Source organism: Rhinolophus sinicus, chromosome 3 (assembly GCF_057876585.1).
Source record: "Rhinolophus sinicus isolate RSI-liver-muscle chromosome 3, RSI-T2T, whole genome shotgun sequence".
NCBI lineage: Eukaryota > Metazoa > Chordata > Mammalia > Chiroptera > Rhinolophidae > Rhinolophus > Rhinolophus sinicus.
Window position 1 is genome coordinate 152,649,590 of NC_142503.1, and position 24,182 is coordinate 152,673,771.

At 37.0% G+C, this 24,182-nt stretch overlaps 1 protein-coding gene across 3 annotated transcripts in view; it reads right to left on the reverse strand.

The window, feature by feature from the left end:
* Window positions 1–530: 530 nt before the first annotated feature.
* The window catches only part of RORA (RAR related orphan receptor A), a 687,564-nt gene continuing 663,912 nt past the window's right edge, over window positions 531–24,182 (reverse strand). For all 3 annotated transcript variants that reach the window (XM_019748671.3, XM_019748672.3, XM_019748674.3), the window contains 7 exons: window positions 21,962–22,357; window positions 16,318–16,439; window positions 14,606–14,738; window positions 13,844–13,951; window positions 12,419–12,529; window positions 10,434–10,546; window positions 531–9,872 (listed from right to left, as the gene is read on the reverse strand). In XM_019748671.3, coding sequence (XP_019604230.1) covers window positions 9,708–9,872; window positions 10,434–10,546; window positions 12,419–12,529; window positions 13,844–13,951; window positions 14,606–14,738; window positions 16,318–16,439; window positions 21,962–22,357 — 1,148 coding nt within the window. In that variant the 3' untranslated portion in view covers window positions 531–9,707. The remainder of the gene's footprint in view (window positions 9,873–10,433; window positions 10,547–12,418; window positions 12,530–13,843; window positions 13,952–14,605; window positions 14,739–16,317; window positions 16,440–21,961; window positions 22,358–24,182) is intronic.

A 24,182-nucleotide genomic window follows, 5' to 3' on the forward strand; every position in this document is an offset into this window, starting at 1 on the left:
TGATTTTGAAAGCAAAGATGACAAAGTATGGTGTGCATTCAGGACGCTCCCCTCCTACGTTCATGGCACCCTCTTACTTTGAGACAGGAAGCAGCCTCAGAAACTTCAGTTCTGCACTTCGGGCAGCTACTGCCAATCAGTAGACATCTTACAAGCTAAAACTTCTTTCTTTGCCTTCTCTGATCAAAAGGGCCGCTTGATCCTTGTATACCTTTTTTCCCCTGCAAAATGGACATGAATGTTTTCAAAAGTACTATACTACAGACCAGTTCTTCTCAAACTTTAATATGCAAACCAATCACCTGGGGATCTTGTAAAAATGCAGATTTTGATTTAGTAATTCTGGAGTGATACCTGGGATTCTGCATTTCTAATAAGGTCAAGGTCACTGGTGATGCCAGTGTTACTGGTCTGTGGACCACACTTTGAGTAGCAAGGTTGTACTAGACTGTTTTCTGGAGACAAGATATAAGCTAGAAAACGATATACAATGCAACTCAATAACAAAGAACAAAGAAGAAAAACAAGTGTTCCATTAGAAGCTGAAGTTTTATTATAGGATAACAGTACATAAAGCACATCTAAAATTGATGTGTTCAATGCACTTTTAATAAAGGTAATGTAATATTAAAGGTACAGTTTCTAAGTACAATATAACAACATTCATATTAGAATGAAAATCGGAGTATTTAAAAGACAACATTAAATCTCTCTTTTTTTACAGCTTGTATTTACAAAATGAATCAAAATATTTTTTTTAAATTCAGGACTCAATAAAATAAACAGCTGGAAATAAGCAGAATACTGTAAGAGTGAATTGAAAAGAAAACCCAATGTATGTGAAAAGTTGGATGATCCTCTAATAAAGACCATTAGCAAAGTTTTAGTACAATACTATTTTTAGGATACCCATAAATGGCTTGCATTTTTAGTGTGGCAGAAAAGGAATTTTTACATACTGTACACAAAACAGACAGATATATTTATAGGTACAGTATTACTGTTTCCAAACTTGCATGTATATTTACAGAAGGCTGAGTTTGTTACTCACAGAGTTTCGTGAAATTTGTGTGCTTAATCCTCAAGACCCACACACAATTAGAATCAGAATCAGCATTTCATGTGGTCTTTTCAAATGTGGATTTAATACTTGGTTTTAGACAAAAGTGTTAACCATAAGACATAATATACTTTATAAATTTACCGTAACAACCCAGGAAAAGAGTTTGAATTGGGGCACACTTGTTGTCATTTAACAATTATCAAATGCTGACATGTGCTGGCCATTGTGCAGACACAAAGAAATACAATCTCTATCTTCAGGAAGCTTAGGATACTAAATGGTGCTTAAAAAAAAACTTTCCATCTCTTTCTAAGCGAAGCAATAAGGAATGAAGTGATTTGTGTTAAAAGAGATTTCTCCCTAAACTGTAGCCAATTCACTTTAAAAGGTTAACTATTAGCATTAGCTCTCATTAACCACATGATTGCATTTATAATTAAGGTAACAGCAACTCTTCCATAAAAATGGAAAATGTCTAGAATGGTGGGTAAATATGCAGTGCATGGAAGCCAATAACCATGGCTTGAGAATTTATCACCTTCAATTACAAAAGTGCAGTAAACAGAACCATTTGCTCTATATTTATAAATTGCTCAAAAATCTTTGCTAAAGATCTTACAAATTCAGTAATATTACAGAACAATTCTAATCAATATTTAATAAGGTTAACTACATCCTTAGTTAGATATTTGATATACTTCGATTTTTAACAATGCCAATAGGTCTTGGGAGAATAGGTGAAAGAGTTTAACTAAGCTCATTACTAAATGACTTAAAATGAAGGTCCTTCACTCAGTTCATGGAACTGGATGAGGTCATATTAAAACAGAACACCCCTTGTTGAATTTGCTTTATGGCCCATGTTCTGCCATGACAGTGTTAGTTTCCAGACTTCTCATGGCTCAGGTAGGAGGGGAAAGGTTTATTCTGCCATCAAGCCACCAAGGATATTTTATATAAATGCCTATTATCTATAGTAGGAGCTAAGTACATAACCCTGTCAGGTGCCAATAATATAATTCCTTAGTAAGAAAAAAAAAAGTATTACTCCATTAAACTAAAGTGTTTCTTTAGGATCTTGAAGGCCTGGCAAATTATTTTTTATCTCAGGAGATATGGTATAAAGCCAAGTAGCAAACAAAGTAAATGCTAATAAGTTTTCATATATCCATATTTATAAACAAATTCACCCTATAGATGTCAAATATCCATACTAAGGAAGTAATTTTATCCTAATTAAATACACTCTAGAATAATTTATATAATGATATTATGTATTTAAAGAGAAAAGCATGTCCCAAATCCAGCACTCTGATACAGCTGCCAGTTGGGCATAGGTAGATATATATATATATGTATATATATACAAATATATAGTTATACTCAGTGAAATTAACAAGACCCAAAGGTGGTATTGTCTAGGAATAAAAGGGTTTTTTTGTTCACAAAAGTAACTTATCTAGCACCACACATCAGAAAAACACAAAAATAGCACACTCTAGTTCTAAACAGCTATGTCTAAAATAGATTATATAGTAAAACCAGTATTATACAGCATATTGTGGAATTGATAAACAGATAAATATTTGCACTGAGTAGGCTGTTTATAATATAACATTTTCTTATCTATACAGAATGAAAGCCAAAAAGTTAACTGTATAGAGATGTGCAGAACATTAAATATTATGACTCAAAAGCAGCGACGAAGGTAAATTTGAAAGAAGAGTAAGAGAGAAAATGTTTACAGGCCATTACAAGTTCTTAAGTTAATAGTAAATAAGGAATCAATTGCTCAAGTTGAAGAAAGCAGTAAACAAGAGATTGCATTTACATGCAGATGTCTAAAATTTGTATTTTTTTAAGTCTATGCACAAAAGTCATTTGTTTTATTGCTTGACATTCAGTTATGGCTAGATTATTTAACCTATTTTTTTTTTTTTGTACTTTGGAAACAAGAATATTGTTAAAGGTGCCATAAAAATGGACAACATTGAAAACGGTTTGCAAATAAACCACCTAACACTGCAGTTCTTTATACATATTAAAAGCCTTGTCTGGGGTTTGTCATATGTTAAATATATTTAAACTGGGAAAATATGTTGTAGCTTGAAGCCTCCCATTGGCCCAAACATCCAATACAAAAACACATCTCCACAAAAGGAGCAGGCAGACAATACAGGTACATTTAAAGAAGCAGCCAGCTAATGTCCTAATGTTTAAAAATTTACCACTGTTTTATATGAGATTTCAAACTATTGTGGGTAAGAAGAGAATTTTGGATTCACGAAGGTGTGTACAGTACATACAGATATTTTTTTTGTTTGTTTTTTTGTGAAATCATATTCACTATATTGCTCAAGAATTATCTGCATTTACATATGCAATCTGTTCAATGATAACCAAGTTCCTAGAAATAGTATTCATCCACATGGAATAATGAGAAAGGACTCACACATGAACACTGGAGAGAATTTAGTTGCTCTTAGAGAACAACATAATGGCATGTGCAGCATGTCAAAGCTAAGAGCAAGCTATCTTTCATTAGTTCTTAGAAGGAAAATAGAAAATGTGATACTGCTAATGTGGTAAACACACTAAATGTAAACAGCAAACAGATTCTCTAGGCATCTATTTAAAATATTCATATTCATTTTCTTAACACAAGACTCCATGTTATGGTTCACTGCAGAAAAAATGTTTCTATTTGGATTGAATATTCTGTCACTCATTTATAAATAAATGACTGAATGTATTTATTGCTCTAAGTTCTGAGGGTCTGGATAAACATGGAGACCCCTCCCCCACCATCTCCATTTTCTTGGTATGAAGCAGGTTTGTGGATTATTTTTAAAATTGTTTGAGAGCCTGACAAAATTGCTATCACTTAAAACACTAACAAATAAGCAAACAGACCCAGAACTGAAACCAATTGCTTTGTAAAGACATTGCCTTCTCATTTCTTAAGAATAAACAATCATAGGAAGGTCTCTAATGAAATCTGGTGGAACCTCTTTAATAATACTAGTGTTTAGGGACAGAATGAAGGCCTGTATCATAGACTATTAGTAATAGATCAAGATTTACTGTTGCAATTGCATTTCTGGGCACTTAATCTTATCTACAGTATAAAGTTGTTTTTATGGGGTTATGTTATGTCATTTCTTTGTAAGTAAGAAGTGGCAATCAAATGTTATATGTAAAAATGTCAACTTGTGTGTGATGTGTGTGTGTGTGCACGCCCATGTATACATATATGAGAGAGACAGAGAGAAAGAGAGAGAGAAAGAGAAAGAGAGAGAGATATTTCTGCCATTTTCTATAGTCCTTATTATCAAAAACAACAAGGTAAATGTTTTTGTTTTTGTTTTTTTTTCCATCTAAATGACATGGAAAGTCTTCCCAAATTTTGCTTTTCTGTGGTGGTAAGAAAAATATGTACAACTTCTTCTGAATATATATTCCAAGTATGGAATGGAAGAATCAAAGCCAACAATTACACTGAGATTCACTGACTGTATATTTCAAAAATGCAAAATGTAACCCTAAAAGCTGGCTTATGTTGCTGTTACCTTGTGGGTTTTGTCTTTACACATTAGCGCTTATGTTCATTCAACATTTTAAAAACTACAAATGTGTAAGTGTAGAAGAACTGTGTTACATAAAGGATTTTTTGTTTGTTTGCTTCTAGAGGAGAACATAGTGAAATTGATAGTTATTTGCTGGCATTAAAAAACAACAACACGTTTTATCTTTTACCTCTCTCACTGCACTGATAGGCAGGGCTCTCATCTCAATACTTGTTTTTAAATTTTTTATTCATGTTACGTAGAACTTGAAATAGCTTTTAATATATAATGCTATAGACATGTTTATCATGGATATTTTAATGATTAGAGAAATGGTAAATGGAGGATGCAGGACTGTAGTTTGAATGATGCTCTCTGTTGGTATATTACCTATTCATTTATCTTTTGAACATACTGGCATAACTTTCTACGGCTCTGGAAGTTGCTCAATGTTTTTAAGCACACAAGACTGGAGAACACATAAATTTCGAATGCAACAAGATGACATGACAGTGAAGAGTTTACACACGCATGCAGTTCTACACAGTTCACTTGTGCCCTGGAGGGATAGTATTATCATTATTATTAATAATAAAAAACACAATTTGTCCCAGTAGTACTGGCCACCCTGTTTTAAGAGTTTTAGAAGATCCCTGAGCACATTGTTTCTGACTCTTAACCCCAACTCCAAAATGATAGGGCTTCTATTGTTGATATCAAGATGGATTGTCATTCACAGTAAGTCAATCATAAGGTGCTTATTTACCCTTTTTTTTTTTCACCAATCAGCACAAAGAACTGTCAGAAAATAACTTTTTATTATTATTATCTTAATATAATAGCACTGGAAGGACACATGATTTAAACAATCAATGTTGGAAACAGTGGCTTTAGGATTATTATCTGGCTGCCCCTCAACAATAACAAGTGATTCAATCGACATTCCTTAGCCAAAAAAACCCAAAAAAAGAAAAAAAAAACAAAAAAAGAAAAAACAACAACAACCACAACTGTACAAATATGTATTTTTCCCTGAGGGATCAAGGTACACCCGCAAGTGCTCTATGTACATATATTGCACTAGAGAGGAATGAAGAAAATGTGCAAAAAAGCAACAATGAGAGAAGCTTACATCCTACTTAAACCTTTTCATTAAAGATTCTACTAGGTTGTTTTGCATTTTGGAATGTCGGAACACAAACAGCTATTCCTTAGTCTAAAACTAAAAACACATATTTCTACTATGGCACATTCAATGAAATAAAAAGTTTTCCAAAGACAGATAGACAAATTCCATCAAGAAAATAATACAAAGTTTGTTTGTTTGTATTTTTTTTTTAGAAAATTACATTACTTTCTTTCTTTGTTTCACATTACAAAATCTTTTTTTTTTCTTTACACAAATCACATTTTATTGCAGGAATATTTCAAGTGCCATCAAATATTTATAGAAGGGTTAAAAAAATAGAAGTCTCTCTAAAGTGGTCCAGACAAGGCTTTGTATAGAATAAATCTTTTTTTTTTCCCCATCTTCTAGTTTTGATTTAAGTATTTTGAATACATTTTCTTTTCCATTGACACTTAGTAGCCTAGAAGCGGTCCGACATACGCACATCATACACACGAAAATATCACACACACACACACACACACACACACACTCCATCCTCACCTGACCCTCAGCCCACCCCTTATACGCTCACAGACATCTGGGTATCCATACTATAAAGAACAACCAAACTTAGAAGCAGTGTCATAAGTCATGTTTTCCTTAAGTTAGGAAGGGTGAATTAGGATGCTGAAAACTTTTCAAAAAAATCCATAGCTTTAATGTAAATTAGGATGCTGAACACTTAAAAAAAATCCATAGCTTTAACACAGTTTGCAAACTGTCCAAAAAAGCACTTTCACCTGCACTTTTGTTTTCATTGTGACCAAAGCCACTTTTTTCACAATATAACCATTTGGACACCATTGTAACCGAAGGTATTCAGGATTTGTAGAAAAGCCTCATTTACTCTATGTAAAAATTTTATACAAGGCCTTATAGCAGCCGGGATAACAATGATTCTAATCTTTAAAACACTTGGACATTAAAGTTTAGGAAACTTTAATTTTAAGAACTATTGAGAGTAATTCTTCTGTATCACCAAGTATTTTTGTCATCACATTGGTATTTCTATAACAAGGAGAAAAATAAAAATACAAAGTTTTCACATCCTTTCTAGACGTCATATTTTTTTTTCAACTGAATTTATAGTTTAACTTCAGATCCCAACTTCAATCCAAATTTCACGGAGGAAGCCTCTACTACTGTTCCTATACTGTCGATATACTTTGCTCTCCAAGTCCACAGCTGCTTTTCTTTCAGAAAGACCTAGTAGCAGCATCAGGTCAACGTGTCTTGGTTTCCTCTAAAAGCAATGCCACCATGGTGTGACTATTACTGAGATTAGAGCGTCTTTTTTTTTTTTTTTTGCATTAGGTACATGCAAAATCCTTTCTGGGAAAAAGACTTTCTTTTAAGTTCAACATTAAGTTCTCTCTCACCCTTGGAGAAATTCAATTAGCTCTGATCATTTCACAAATGGACACTGGAATTAGGTTTAGTTGCTCTTTAATGCGCTAGCACCTGAGGCTGGTCATATTCAGAAAGCTTTGGTTAAAAAGAAGTTAATATACTTTAATAAAACCATCCCCAAATTTAGTGACTCAGAATGACAGAAAAACAAAAAACCAAACCAAACGAAAATAAAAACACACTATTTTCCCCCAAAGGAGAAACAATAGGAAAAAACATGGACAAATAAATAACTGAACTAAGCTTGGTACTCTTTTCAGAGTATAAATACTATTGAACTTTAAAGGAACTATGCTTATTTAAATTAAAAATTTGATTTAACCCTTCTTGCCCAAATATAAATACTATATGCTTATAGTTAACCTCTCTATATAAACACATAAAATTTTATATGCTTCTAAGGAATTTAAGTAAATATTATTCTTCTATTTATGGTTACACCCTTACTATACTTTTGAAAAAATTTTTTAGATGTTATTTAGGCTTCATACACACTTGTGTGTGAATAATTCTTTCTCCCTTTCCAAGTCCCTCAGGAAACAAGTCAGAAAGTCAGTGGAGTCTAAAACAGAGTGAAGGGCTCTGGGAAGCCCTCACTATGATCCAGCCTCACATCAGGAGCCACAGTTCCTGCCGGAGAGTCAGGAGGGACCCTGCTGGTAAAGGAGACACTTTCTTTGCTGTAAAGGGCTGCTCGGAAACTCCCACCTTTATACTATGGGAGGACGTTCCCTTTTCTGTACAAACATGGTCTTGGATGTAAGACCAGAAGTTTGACTTCTAGCCCAAGTGGGATTAAAGTTATCCTCTAAATGCCTACATTCCCAAAGGTCACTTATTTCTAAAATATGCACACTTGTATATCAGGCTGTTCCTTCTCCCTTCCCCCATTGGGAATTATTATTATTTTTTAAAACCCATGGAATTAAAGAAAAACAACTCAATATTTCTCATCTGAACACCAAAACAATCAATCTTCTAAATATTTAATAAAATAAATTACACTCCACAGTTTTCTAGTGACGATAAATACAAAAGTAAATGTTTGCAGCTAGCATTGACTTCACTTTGAAGGCTTAAAATATTTGATAGTTAAATAAGAGAAACTGGTTCAACATGGCATGCCTCCCTCACCCTGCTATTCAGTCTATGAAATATGGAGAGCAATAGTCTGGAATTACAGCATTCGGAGGCAGCTAGTCTAGAAATAGTTCACTCTGAGATAAACTCTTAGGGTTCCTCGATTATATCAAGAACACAAACATTCATAAAGTGAATGCTTCATGTCCTCACATGGGGAGTGTGCGTTTGCTCCAGATATAATCTTTGGGTCCTTCTTATAATAAATGCTAAAGTCCAATAAATACTCTGGTTACTGATTTGTTCTCAAAGCATAAGCATTCCAAGTTGAGACTGAGTCTATATAACTACCGAATTGTATAAAACGAGCCTCCCCTCCCCTACCTCCATGAGGTGGCCTTTTTAAAAAGCTTTTTAAAAGTCACGTGCATGATGGTATAAGTCCACAGCACCCATCGCTCCTTCAACTTTGTATGAAGCATAAACACATCTATCCTTAAACTTACCAAAATGCAAAGTATAATTCCGGGAGAGTTTTGTTTCGAATTCCAAATTCACATATTAAAAAAAATAATCCAACATGGTGATTTCTAGATATGACCAGCCAGTCTTTTAAAAGTAATTTTGTAAACAGCAGCATAAATACCTCCTGACGTACCTTCCAAACCTTCTCAGTTAAACTTGTGTTTCTGGTGCACATGCGACACGACAGTGAACACGCTAGCATTTAATTTAAAGAAAAAGGTGCAAAATGAAAGTGCCTTATCAATTCAACAGGAAAAGCTACACCAGTAACTACATTTTATATTAATTAAAACAATATATAAACAATATCTCTTTTAGCTATATATAGTCTTCATGCCCATTTACCCTGTAATATATTATAATGCTATTGTTGCTAGTGCTATGGACCCTTTTCGTGCCATCCTGCTGACTGGCAATAATCGGTGAAAAAAAACAGAAACTTCCTTCATGAAACAAAGAGCAAGTTGTGCAAAGTAATGCTGCAACCTCCGCTATGCACACCAGTCACCGATTATTGCTGGACTCTCTGTTGTTACCGATAGATGGGTGACTCTGTAGAAAGTCTGTGGGCAGTGAGCTACCAGAAAAGGGAATCCTCCAACTTTAGTACCCTCCTTATATTGTAAACAGAGGTCAACGATCAAGAAGTCGAGACAGAAAAAGGGTCCATATCTGTAGGCATAATGGAAATCATATGCATGAGAAAAACAAGTTCAACTTTTATTTGTTTTCATTGTTTCCCCTCCTTTGCCTGACCCCGATCACCAAAAGATGTGCAGTGTGTTGGCGCTCCAGGTCTGTGCAGGGCCATATAAAGTGTCTTGGTTAATTTTTGTTTGTTTGTTTTTCATATTTGTACTTCAGACATTCTAGAAGTGCTTAGGTGATACATTTACCCATCAATTTGCATTGCTGGCTCAAATTCTGAAGTGAACAACTCCTTGTATAATGGAGGAAAATGAAGTCGCACAATGTCTGGGTATATTGCTTTAAATGCCATTAGCTTTTCTGTATGTCGTCCACATAAGGCTCTTAATGTAGACACCTTGCATATTAACTGTAAAGAGAAGAAAAGACATGTTGTCAGGAGAGAACAGACATTAGAATCAATATTCAGGGAATATGGATGATCTTTACAACACTGCTTGGAATGGTGAAACACACTTGAAGCAACTTCAATGCCCAGTAATAGAGGACTGGTAAAAATAAATGATGATATAGCTATATCATAGAATACTAGGTATACCTTAAATGAGATTTGGAAGACAAATAATTCAATAACCTGAAAAGATGCTCATAAGTAAAAGTGGCAGTCGAGACGAGAACCCAAGTCTCACCTTCCCCTCTTACTCCGACATGCTTTTTCCTTTACCATCTCAAACCTTGCTCTGTATCACTGTGGAAGAAGAGATCTGGAGATAGAGAAATATGGACTTTCTGAAATGGAGATATTTGTTTCTTTTCAGTAGCCTGTTGCTTACTGATGCTTTTGGTGGCTGGTCAGATGACTTGCAAGGTTGGTTGGCAACATGATATGTGGCAAGGGTTAATTCATACAAGTCCAATGAAATCACCATGGCCCTTCAGGCTATGCTAACTGGAAACCTTTGGCTCTCACCTTTGTTAGTATTCCGTCTTCTCGGTGATTCTTCTGTAGGACATGTTGAAGAGCTAGCTGAATTTTCTGTTGCAGTTTTTCAATTTTTACCTTTTCCTGCAGCCACGAGCGATCTAAACATTAAAGATGATATTTCTTACTATTTCTCCAACATGATGTTGGAACACCCCAATTCCTCCTGACTCTTAGATCCATAGTATACCACAATGCAGAGTTAAGAGACTAACAGGCCAGTTCCACTCTCTTTTTAAAATCTGCTCCTACGGAAGTGGAAAACTGATCTACCAAATAGTTATAAAGGGTATTAAATCTTTCCATTTCTACTGATACTCAAAGGAAGGGAGCCTCCCCCCACCCCCAACCCGTGTTTCCAACAGATAGATAGCCATTTAAACTAAGGCCAAACTCACGCAAATCCAATGAAATCACCAATACCCCTCAAGCCTTTCTAAGAATTACATTTCTGAATGAAATACTGTTATCCTGCTGTCCTTTCTGGAAAATATGAAAATAACCTTATAATCCAAGGCAACTAAAATTGTCAACAGAATTCCAGATGACTTAAGGGTTGTTAATTTAGGATAAAGGCTTCATGTGTAAGAATTCCAAGTAAAAGATGGTAAATGTGCAAAACTGATGATCCCCAAAAGGCAATACTGGTTGAAAACATGGATTAAATTTAGATAAACTTGTGGATGACATACAAATAGATTGTAGGGAAAAGTACAATGTCTTAAAAACCATGTTATTTTGAGTATGGAGATTCCTCAAAAAATTAAAAATAGAACCACCTTATGACTCAGCAATTGCACTCCTGGGCATTTATCCAAAGAAATTCAAAACACTAATTTGAAAAAATATATGCACCCCTATGTTTATTGCAGTGCTATTCACAATAGCCAAGATATGGAAACAACTGAAATGCCCATCAATAGACGATTAGATAAAGAAATTGGTGTAAATTTATACAATGAAGTATTATGCTGTCATAAAAAAAGAATGAAATCTTGCCCTTTGTAACAACATGGATGGAACTAGAGAATATTATGCTAAGTGAAATAAGTCAGACTGAGACAGACAAATACCATATGATCTCACTTATATATGGAATCTAAAGAATAGAATAAACAAGCAAACAAAACAGAAATAGACTCAGAGATACAGAAAAAAACCCGATGGTTGCTAGATGGGAGTGGGGTTCGGGGATGGGGGAGAAGGCGAAGGAATCAGAAAGTACAAATTGGTAGTTACAAAATAGACACAGGGATGTGAAATGCAGTATGGGGAATATAATCAATAATGTTGTATAGATCATGTAGGGTGCCAGATGGGCACTGGACTTCTCGGGGGGATCACTTCATAGATTCTGTAGGTGCCTGACTGTGCTGTACACCTGCAGCTGACGTAGAATAATATTGAATGTCAACTAGAATTAACTATACATATATATATCTGGTTACGGGATGTAAAGTATAGCATAGGGAATATACTCACAGCTATATATGATAGTATAGTAACATCTATATACAATGTCAGAGGGGTAGACTGGGAGGGAGGTTTATCACTCTGTGAGGGGTGTAAATGTCTAATCATTATGTTGTTTTATACACCTGAAACTAAAGCTAAAACAAAACAAAACAAAAACAAAAAACAAAAACAAAACCCCAAAACACATTACTTTGGAGATTGGTGTTAAGAAGGGCAACCCAAATCTGTGACAGCATTTATCTTGTTCTCAAGAGATTAACTGTGGACTGGGTTTTATTTAATTCTGATTTCTTAAGATTTTGTCAGAGTGGCATGAGGTCTTCATAAAAGGGTATATGTGTGTGTGTGGAGGGGAGGGTGTTATTAAAACATTAAAAATAGATTTAGTAAATGTGGAATCCTCTCTTGGTAGCTCACCAAATATTCTAAAAGGTATGTGCCTTGTAAACATTCTTCACCTAATTTTTTAACCATTTTATTTATATTTGGTATCTTACCTGCTGACATCAGTACAAATGCAGAAAACAATGCTATTTCATCTTCAGTCAGGTGCATAGAACATAAACTCTTTCCAAATTCAAATACAAAGCTAATAAAGTCTTCACAACCTGCCAAAATTAAAATAAAGACAGTTTAAGATTTTGGTTATTACCCCAGGAGAAAAATGGAAGCAGGTGAAGTGGGATCTAGGAGTTGAAGATCAGAGGGGATAGTGATAACATTTCTAGTTTAATAGTTTGAAATCTTAACAGGAAAATCTGTTAAGCCAATATCACCATCACCACCATCGTCACATCATCATCATCATTCAAAATAATGAGAGTGAACATTTGCTGTGTGATTAATATGTTAGGTAGTGCTCTAAGAGATTTCTCTGGATTTCCTCCTATTACACAACAGCCTTATGAGGGAGGTATTATTTTTATTATCCCTATTTTAGTGGTGAAAAAACAGACTTGGAGAGAAAAGTCATGTACCTAAGGTTACACATGTAGGAAGTAACATCCTGAGATTCAAGAAGAGGCTGCCTGACTTCAGAGCTCACTCTTAACCAACAGAGTGTAATAGCCACAATGTAACTGAAACGTTAAATTCACTCATTTTTGTTTTCAACCATATTTGATCCAAAAGCACTGTTTAAAAAACTAACAAATGATACATTATAGTGGTAAAATCATTATAATTGTTACAGAACTGAAAACACAGAATGTGAAAGTCTTATAAAATAATCCATTCCCAAAGACTGGTCAAGTTTGGTGTCTATTCTTTCAGATTGCATATTATGTATACAGATTTAAATGGCAATAGGCCACTATACTTAAGTATACATACCTTTTGCCATTTAACTGTTTTAAAATCACATAACATATCTTAAATACTGTCCCATTCTTCTTAATGACAATATTCTACTTTACGTAATTTGTAGAAATTCAAAATAATTTATTTATAAAGTTTACATCAGTTTCCCTTAGAAATACTTTATTTCTCTATAGTTAATATCTACGTTTAGTTCTCATTAATGGTTGTTATTTGAGGAGTATGGAAGGGCAAATTTTCAGCTTTTTCTTTGATTTTATGTATCAAATCACATTTTCTAGTTTATCTGAATAACATATCCCCTGCCTATCTGGTCCTTAAAAATCTGGAAGGGACCTGGGGGAGGAGAAATAATATAAATTTCTTCGATTACCAACTAGATAAAATGAAATGCTAAACCTTACCCATAATATAGACAAGAAGTGTTTGACCTGTGTGAATTTTCTACAGTGACTAACTAGAAAGTAAAACAGGTGTAAGATAACATCCTGTAATTTGGGTTTCCAAATAACCAGTTTCCATTTTGTTCAATAAGATCTTTCACCCAACTCCCATCTTTTCCTGTAGACCTGACTTAAAGACCAAACACCCAGAGATTTCCTCACCTAAGGATTTGAACACATCGGGGCTAGCGTATTTCCCATCAAAGTACACGGTGTTGTTCTGAGAGTCGAAGGCACGGCACATTCTGATAAACACCACCTCTAGAGAACCTAAGCAAAAGCAGAAGAGGATGTGGATTATTCCATCTTGGTGAGTTGTTTTGAAGGCACTCACGTAGAGACCCATTTCTGCGTCAGCACACTGGGTGTCCTGTGCTGTTTAGCTAGTGGGCCATCAGTTACTACATTAGCTCTCTAAAAGGGCGAAGTTCACTAGTGTAAATTAAATGCTTGTGCTGAAGCGAAGGCCTGTTTGACTGAAGAGAGGACTGATTTACAAATTATTTCTTTGGCACTCTTCTGTCTTGCAATATAAAGTCTCAGGAAAACATTTATTCATATTTATTAAAACAAACAAAAAATCCAGGGATGTCTCTCTGAGTTCCACAGCCTTCTTCCTGACAACTAATTGTAACCTCCCCAGGATCTACAGTGTAAAAACAAAACACAGGCGATGGTAAAATTGGGGAATGCAGGTGTTGTTCAAATTAATCTTTTTACCCAGAAGAGAAGCAAAATGGAGGGAATATTTCGTGCAAATAGCTCCAAAAGCTTTAAAAAGAACTCAGTTTCTGCTAAGAGAAACCCGAGCTATTATCATTGGAGAAAAACTATTCCCGACACCTTCCTTACCAAGCATTTCTTTAATAAGCGGGTGAAAGCAGGTTAGGAAGAGATCTCAAAATTCACTTGCAAAGCACATACCTGCTTTGAGAAGCACAATTTGATCGTTTTGACACAGTTCCATAAATCCATCAATGCGTTTGGCAAACTCCACCACATACTGTATCGCTTCTGTGATTTTGATGGCACACAACTGCCACATTACCTCCCGCTGCTGTTAAAGAGGGAGACACATGAACATCAATGGTTACCCACATCCTTGGCACCATTGGTTTAACTGTTCCTATTTTGTAAAATCCTCCTTTGGAAATGGATTGAAAAAAAGGCTAGAGGTTCAAAAATAAACAGCTGGCCAGTTTTTGGGGGTTATAGCGATTGCTTCCAAGTCCTTTCTCATCTCTTCCAATTCCTCTCTTACCTCTTTGGTGAAAAAAGGAGAGGAGGAAGATGTTATGAGCATATACGTAGCAGGAGATGAAAATGCATGCCACTGCTTTAACCCTGGGTCACGAAGAGTAGCAAAGCAGTATCTTCTTTTAAGCAATTATTTTGCCTTGGGGAATTTCATACCACTTTACTGAGGGGAGGGAAAAAAGGGGGAGTCCGTTACATTTACTGTTCACCAGCTATGAGCTAGGTGTTTGATGACATCTTTGCCTTATTTCATTTTCGCAAAAACATTTTTCCATTCTCCATAAATGGACATGAATGCTCACAGAGGTTTCACAGCCAGTAGGTACTGGAGCTGGGATTCAAATGACAGTATCTTTGACTCTGAGTCCCATTCCATAAGCTTTGCTGCTTCTTACCGCTTTCTTGCTTCCCTTTGTAACTTTGGCTGTTGGTATTATCTGCCCTCTCAAAGGCAGACAAACTGATATGTTGCTATTCCCCAACCTGTCCTGTTTAATTCCTTTTATCCACCCACTATCCAATTTAGTGACAGGGTGAGCTGGATCTGTTGTGTTGCTCACTTTTCCCCCAATCTCAGTTTAAGACTATTTCCACCAATATGATGAGGTAGAAGAAATATTGAATTAGGAGCCAGGAGTCACGGTCTAGTCCTGATGTTTGTACTTCCCAGCCACATGCCAAAGGATGTTAATTTCCTCCTGTGTTAAAATGAAGGGGAAAATTAGCCTAGATAATCTCTATGGTCTTTGCTAAGTCTGAATTTCTGTGATTATTGGAAAAAGTCACAGCATTTTCTTTATCCAAAGGCAGAATGGATAATTAAAAGTTCACCTTCTCTAGCCCTGCCCTCCCATTTTGGTGGTTTGTTGATTAGAGTGTTTTATAGAAAAACACAATTAGCAGCACTTGTCAGACTCATATTGCAAGGTTTGGACTGTGGCTATGATCACAGCTTCCAAGCCTTTTTGTGTACCCGTTCTCTAAACTCCTTCTACTTAACCTCTAGAAACGTGAGGCTGAGATTATTTTACACAAACTTCCTGACCTTGAAACCTTCCATTATGATATCGGAACAAATCCCAGTTCACTTAGGCTTTTGGAAACTGCTTAATTTAGCCCCCTGTTGATAAATGATAGGAGATGTGTGTATAGCTAGAGGCACAGTGGAATTTGTTTGCTATCGCAGAAATTTCATCTGCTGGCATCTCAGTAAGACAACACAGCCTCAAGTACATGATCAGTTGTGTAAGAAAGACTTTTAAAAACAGAAGTCTGATGAAAGGCATTTCACCTTTGTTTGCAGTCTTGACCAAATCACCTGCATGAGCACCCTTCTCAACGCTGCCTCAATCTTAAGTAAAATTCACCAGGGTATATACCTTGCTTTGATAGTTCTCAATCTCCTCTTGCAGAAAGGTCTGCCACGTTATCTGCTGGAGCTCTTCTCTCAAGTATTGGCAAGTTTCCAGATGTGATTTAGATATATTCTGTGCAAGATGTTCTAAGGAGAAAACAAGAGATTACAACATGAAAAGTCAAGTCCTTCTCTGGATAATCAGTGTTTTCCTTACTTAATATTGCATTTAAGAAATAACAAGTAGAAAGCAACATGCTAACCCGTTTTAATTATCTTTAAACATTTAAGTAAGCAATTTGGAACTATTCTGTATTTTGGAACATGAGGACGAAGGAGAAGCAAAACCAACAGTTAGCATTAAGTCTTGGTGACTTTGAAGACCCTCCTGACCTTGACCTTCTTCTGTGCCTTTTGTCCCTCTGGGAATTAACAAATACTGACCTAGGTAAGTGTGGAAAATTATTGACACAGCCTCTTTTTGGGCATTTTTATAAAGACACATCCACCATTGACCTGGGAAGGACTACTCTTGAAAAATTAGGAAATGGTATTCTTTTATGATGACAACTAAGTATTTCTATAGCAGAACAAGCATTACTGAGGGCCTACTATGTCACTACATATAGTATAGTGGATAAGAGGTGGACTCTGGAGTCAGACTGCCTGGGTTTGAATCTCAGTTCTGCTGCTTACTAGCTGTGTGATCTTGGGTAAGTTACTTCACCTCTCTGTGCTTTGGTTTCCTCATTTGCAAAATGAGGTCAATTATTACCTATTTCATATGGCTTCTGTGAGAATTAAATGAGTTGAGCATTTAGAACAGGGAGGGCTATAGAATGTGTGCTACCTAAACATTAGTTCTTATACTGGAGTGTAAGGAGTTTGAAGATATTAAAAGAAATAAAGGCCAAAGAAATTTCTTTAGGAATTTATAATCTGGTGAACAAGTATGGACATGCTGAAAGGACGATTTAAGCCATTAGACAATAAAGTATGAATTATATCAGAAGAGAAAGAAGAAAAAATAACAGGTGCTGCTGGGGAAGAGAGAGAGATGAATGTTGGCTTAGGGGAATTGGTGGGTGCTTCTGGGCCAAAGAGGGATATTTGAGGTGGACCCTGAAAAATGGGTAGGATTTGGTAGGCTGAGGCCAGCTATGTGAGGAGGTAGGCCAGATCTACATTCAAAGGATGGTAGATGAAGGAAATAACATGGCTTTTATAGGAGACAGACAGATGTGATAAAGTGATAGAGTCAAAACAGAAACGTGAGTAGGTAGGAGCCTAAATCCTGAAGGATCCTATGGGATCTTGAAAGTTAGGATTGAGAGTTTGGACTTGATGTAACAAAAGGAGTCAGCAGGATTCTCTAGGGGGACCTGACATACTGAGCACTGTATCTGGGGAACTAGAACTTGCAGTTTTGTGACTGGAGGATTAGAGGATCGAAAGGATGGAGGCAGGAGGACCAATCAGAAGGCTGCTGGACTCGATGTGAGGGACCAAGAGCTTGAAGCAGTTCATAATCAGTTACGGAAGGAAAAGATGATGAAAAATATTTAGAAGAAGACTCAATAAGATTCTGTGGATGTGAAACCATACTAAAACGTGATCCCCTTCCCAGGGTCTTGCATATTTAATAGGAAAGCTATTTAAACGAATGATGCTGAATGCAGACTTGGCAACACTACTAGTAAGAGTGTTTATTTATTTGGAAATTTGTTACTGTGTCTGTCAAACAGAATCAGACGGGTTTGTGTGAAAACAGAGCCGGTTCACCTACATAAAGCTTGAAACTAGAATCTCTGTAGAGACATTGGAACACAATCAACCTTAATGGCCCTATTGTCAACACACAGACACAAAACAACATAATATCAAAAAAATAAAACATAAACAAAAGAGTTTAAAGGCCAGAGACAGAGAAGCTGAGAGAAAGGAGAAGCCAGTAAATTGTGTCTTAGAATCAGTGATGCTTGTGAAGAGAAGAATAAAGACAAAAACAATGGGAAATTAGAAACAAGAAAACAAGTGTGTACATAAGGTAGTGAACTATCTTCTATAGAAAGAACTCTCGCTATATAAGGCAGATTCTAGATTGTAAACCAAGTTTTGCAGATACGAAGAAAGAAAATCCCCCAGGGAAGCAGGGGGATCCTATGAAGTGAAGGATGGACAGAGGCTTACAGAGTTCTCTTCCAGATTATGCTTCTTTTCTAGTTTATATGGTCTGCATCTTGTTCTGTCACTTCATCCTAAAAATTGTTCCCACTTATCCCTACCTCTCTGGGTCCAGCTTTAAGAGCCAAGGAATGAAACAATGTACGTGACAAACCAGTAGAGGGCAGTGGCCACATTCTCACCAACTGCCTTTGATTCCCAGTTCACAGTTGATTTGCCAAGTGTAAGATTTTAGACACTACTGTTTTTAAATCTCCATTTCAGCACAGGAGAACATGGTCAGACTGAGTAAAGGTTACGTAGTATGGCCTCTCAGAGAAACAGTCTGGAACAGTGAAATACCTTGGAACTAGGAGTTCGGAGACCTGGTTTCTGGTCTGAGTTCAGTGGGTAACTCACTTTGTGACGGGCAACTCAATTCACCTCCTCAACCACAATTGCTTCACCAATACAGTCAAGGTCTAAATACTTCAGACGGAAAAGCCTGACTGCTGAGTTAATCCCAGATTTTCATAGTGGGAAGGAACTTTAGACTTCATCTGGTCCAAACTCTCTTCAGTTTACAGATAATAACAACATTAATAGTGATGATAGTTAACATTCATGTAGCACTTACTATGTGCCAGACTCATATAATATATATTCTGAGTACATCTATCTATCTATCTTCTTACTTAATCTTTATAACAACCCTCGGAGGGTTATTTAGTATGATCTCCATTTTACAGATGAAGTGACTTTTCCAAGGTGTCATAGCTGGCAAGTGGCCAATTATTTAAACACACAGAATTTGGCTCCAGAGTCTGTGCTCTTAATCTTCATATTCAATAGGCAGGGATACTGTAGCTTGCAGAGGTCACATGACTTACACTTAGACTGTCGTACAACCTATCGCAAAGCTAGGACCACAACCTATGCAAGCTGACTTCTTGTCTCCTGTTTTGCCCAATATGTCATTACCTCTCCTGCACAAGGCTTTAGTTATTGATTATAGTAACAAGTGCAGTTAGGTTTTTGTTTTTAATGAACCCAGATTGCTTATCTGGAATGTATAGTTCAGGTACTAATTGTATATCAAGGACAATATTTCATAGCCATGAATGCAGATGTATTCCCACTAAAAGGAATGGACTGTAGATACTATTGTTGAAAGATAGAATTAGGCTTAGGATATGTTAATTTACAATTTATTTTCCAATAGAATAATTGTTTTCATTTGTTGAAAGTCTGATGACAAAATTTAGCCTAAAATGAAGTCAAGAGTCTTAGTTAAAGAGAGTGGGACTTAAGCCTCAAAGGAAATACAGCTTTAAAGAAAGAGCAGCAAAGTCTGGCCACTTTTTGCTACTCTTAACTCTTCAAACTATTTTGTATATGTACATGGGATAGAAAGTTAGAGCCCAGTTATACCATTTTCAAATAAATTCTTGTTTCGTTTTGGGTTTGGAACTAATCCTAGTGACAAGTTAATTTTATCCATCTTGGAAAATGCCACAATACATGTGAAAATGCCCTAATTTAGGAGAACATGGAGAAAGTATGAGGGCATAAGGGCTCTCAGACTACACTGGGAGGTGACAAGTATGGAAGAGGAAAGTGATTTGTGGGGGAAGCGGAGCTGGGGAACCGGCTTAGCCATATTTGGCCCCACTCAGGTATCAGTGCATTTTTAACCAAAGTGCCATATTCAAGGGCGACACTTTGGCTAAGCCCTGTGGATTGATTTCAGGGTTGAATATTTGACAAGCAAACAGAATGAATCCACTAGTATTTATGATAAGCTGGAAGCAGACCTAAAGTAAGCCAGGTCATTTTTTTATGCTATCATGTCAGCTTTCAATCAAATCCTTATTCATTTCTGAAAATTTTACTTTCATTACAGTTATGCTTAAGGCTCAGCCAACCAAGATTTCATGACAAAAATGGAAGGTTTTTTGTTCTAGTTCAAGAAAAATAAAATCAAACCTACCTCTGCTCAGCTTGGCTTCTAGTTCAGAGGTTTCTCTGTTAATCAAAAGAGCTGTGATACACCTTTAATGCTGTTCAGTGGTTAAAGACCAGGCTTAAAATGTCCCTGCTCTTGAGGATTTAAATTTAGACCCATAAAGAGGTGCTTGTGTAAAAACCGTAAAGAACATTCAATTTGTTCTATTTGGAGAAAGATTTTACTGGAAATATAAATTTCACTTAAAAATGTTTTATGGGGTACAGAGGTGGTGAAACCATCTAAAGAACACAACCGTTTTTTTCTGTGAACTGAGGAGCTCTGTGCTCAAGTCAGAACCTGCTGGTTCTCTCCCATCTGAAGTCTTCATTCTCTCCTTGTATTAGGTTGGTGCAAAAGTAATTGCGGTTTTTGCAATTATTTTTAACCTTTTAAACCACAATTACTTTTGCGCCAACCTCATATTAACTTAGTCATCTCCACAGCAACTAACTGAAATATCCCAAAGGATTACAACCTTGTGTGAGGACTCATGGGGAGGAACAGATCAAATTCTAAAACTGCAAAGGTTCTTATCAAAGTTTCTCTAATAGTAGTGCTGGACTTAAAAATTGATTACATATAACAGAGGATGCTAATGCAACTTCCTTGAAACGCAAAGTTTTCCATTGTCTGTATTATCAACATTTCTAGGTCACATCGCCCAAGAAGCAATAATGTCACAGGCATAAGGAAATGACAGTTTTGGGGTTTTTCTTTTTTTTTGGATGGTGCGTCTTGTATGAAATAGATCAGTTTTATCACCAATATCCATCACTGAAACATTTTGGCAGGTAAAGAAGCCAATCTCACTTTACCATTTAGAGACTAGATCAGGGTTGCAAACCTTAGATACCTGCAGGGGCTGGGCAGTGATACACATGGTAAGAGTGGAGCTGGCCCATCTAAAGGTGCTAGTGCCTACCTGGTGCCAGTCACTTGGTGCCATTCACAAAAGCTGATCTTCTGTAACTACCTCATTTTTAAATTCCCACAAGAAGCTGAAAATCTGAAATTTTTGTGGACTTGTCCAGGTTTAAAATTTTGCCAACTGATTCAACAATTTAAAACTTTGCATTGGTCAAAAAAACACACGTCTGTGGACCAGGTGGTTCAGTTTGTGGACTGCTAATTTTATGACTTTAGGTATACAGCATTACCTGGAATATAACTAAAGAGAATAACTAACAGAGTTAATAGGCCTATTCCCTAAGCTTAAGAGATTTTTGTGGGATTCTAAGACTGCTTTAAGTTCATGTTGATCTATCTCTGATGTCCAGGGGTCAACGTATTTCTTGGCTCTACAATGGGAAACAGTGGACAGTCCAAAGCAAGGGGGCAGGCAGGGTGGAATTATGAAGTGGTCCAAATGGTAAAGGTGAATTGCCCTTCTAGCTGCACTATTTTAATAACATAACTCAGTAGAGGAAAGTCAAACATATCCCGTTTACTTCAAAGGGCATAAGCAACACACCCCCAATAGAAACACGGAAGCCATTACCTAATTCTGCCATGGACACAGTTGGGGAAGTCTCTCCGTTGGTGAAAGAACAGTAGGGAAAGAAACCTGATGCTGGTGTGTAGTCACATATTGGTTCTGGTTTGATTCCATTGATATCAAGACCTGACTGGTCCGGGGAAGGCTGTATGTCCAGGTAGAAGCTGCTGACGGCTGAGTCTGCCTTGCTCCCCTCAGGGGTGTGCCCGTCAATGTAGTTGCTGAGGTCATCGTGAAGTTCCGTCAGCCCGTTGGCCGAGATGTTGTAGGTCGGAGTCAGCGGCTCGGCCTCTCCAGGCTGCTGTTGGTGGTCTCGCTGCTGCTGCTGCATCCTGTGTTTCTGCACTTCTGCGTACAAGCTGTCTCTCTGCTTTTTCGACATTCGGCCAAATTTTACAGCTGGAAGAAAATAAGCCAAACCACACCATGTACAATACGCTTTTCTTCATTATCCTCTCTGGCATGTTTTAGGGGTTCCTTTGAAGTCTCAGACAATCTCAATCAAAAACCACATAACCACAAAATAAGGATGCGACCCAGAGGGGAAAACAGTCCCACCCCATGCCCCAACAGCAAAGACACATCCAGAGGAACTAAGTTCCAGAAACAGATCCAGGACGGGTAGAAGGGACCTGGGGCAATGAATACTGATGTTTTCCTGCTGTCATATAACCCTGTGCTCATGGGAGCCACTGGTATGTGACTGAATGGGCTTGTTCACTCTCCAGTCATTAAGCTGGCTCAGACCATCTCTTTTTCTTCCCAGGGTTCACACCAGTGCACAAGTATGCACACATTCACAGAGATACATCGAACCACAAGCGGTCAAACCTCAACTTTCATTCATTCCACTGAAGAAACTCGAATGAGTTTCTTCCTGACCAAACCCCTGAATCTGGGGCTTCATCGAGAGACCTAACCAGATTGGATGTGGCCTTTGCAATTCCCTGAATTACATCTCTGAGTCTACCTACCTAAGAAGGCCCCGTCCCTCATCTTGGGTCACAGCGGCCCCATAAAACCCTTGAACCCTTCTTTACATGATACTTTCTATTCTCATTTAGCCTCCAGTGAAAAAGAATATCAGAATTTTGGAAAAGGCAAACACTGTGTAAAATCCCTGTTGGGTGAATTTGTGTTTATAATGCTTCTCCTTGCGCTGTATCCCCATATGTAAGTAGAATATCAACGGTAGGAGCTTTCTAGTTGATTCAGAATTCCAATTGATTTCTCCTGAAACACCCAGATGATTGAGGAAAAAAGCTCCTATGATTTCCTGGTCTGTGCTCTCCCACTAACCCATTTACTTCTCAGCCCGATTCTGTATATGTAGATAAAACCTCTGCTGGCGGGACTAAAATGTCCTAATTGATTATGATTAAATTTATACCTGACGGGGTGGATGAATTCACCCATTTGACCACCACCAGAATTCTATGAATCTATGGGAAGGAGGCGCGTAGAGAAACGTGAAGTTGGGAATGAAGGCTACCACCCGGTAGATTCCTTTTCTGCCAATGAGAACATGCTGCCCTTTTGCAGAGAGGAAACAAGTGAGCTGGATACTGGTCAATTTCCAGGTTCCAGGACTCAGATAATAAACATGGGTGGGACTGGTTAGACAGCAGTGGGCTGAATGTCATGCCTATAATTGTGTAAGTACCCAAATTCACTCCAAGCCCACAATAATGTGTGCTGTCGCTTATATGCAAAATCTCCAAAAGGCATACTGAAGGCACTTGATTTTTTTGTGAAGAATCTGTGCTCTAAACACCCAAGGGGATTAATACTCATCGGTGAAATTCATTCTGCTCTGACTCTGAATTGTGTTTTAACTATTGCCTGAATATTAACAAGAGTAATCACACCATTCTATAAGTGAAATAAGGGATCAGCTAGCTCTTAAGAAAAGTCACGCACCACTTGTGATTTTAACTTCCAAGTTCATAAAAAATGAACCTGCCTTTGTTGGTTTAGTGCTTTTGGAACATGAAATCTGAAGAGGAGCATATCACATTCTGAGAAAACAGTGTAAGTTCTGTGACTTGCATGTGCTGATGGGAAAACCATCATTTTTCTTTTTACATATTCTAAAAGGCCACCCTGTGCTCCACTACTAAAGTTCATCACAACTCATGCCTGGTGGGTACACAGGCCCCAAGAATATCCGATTATGGGAAGAACGTCTGCCCAGCATCTGAAATACTTTTCCATACTCTGAAAC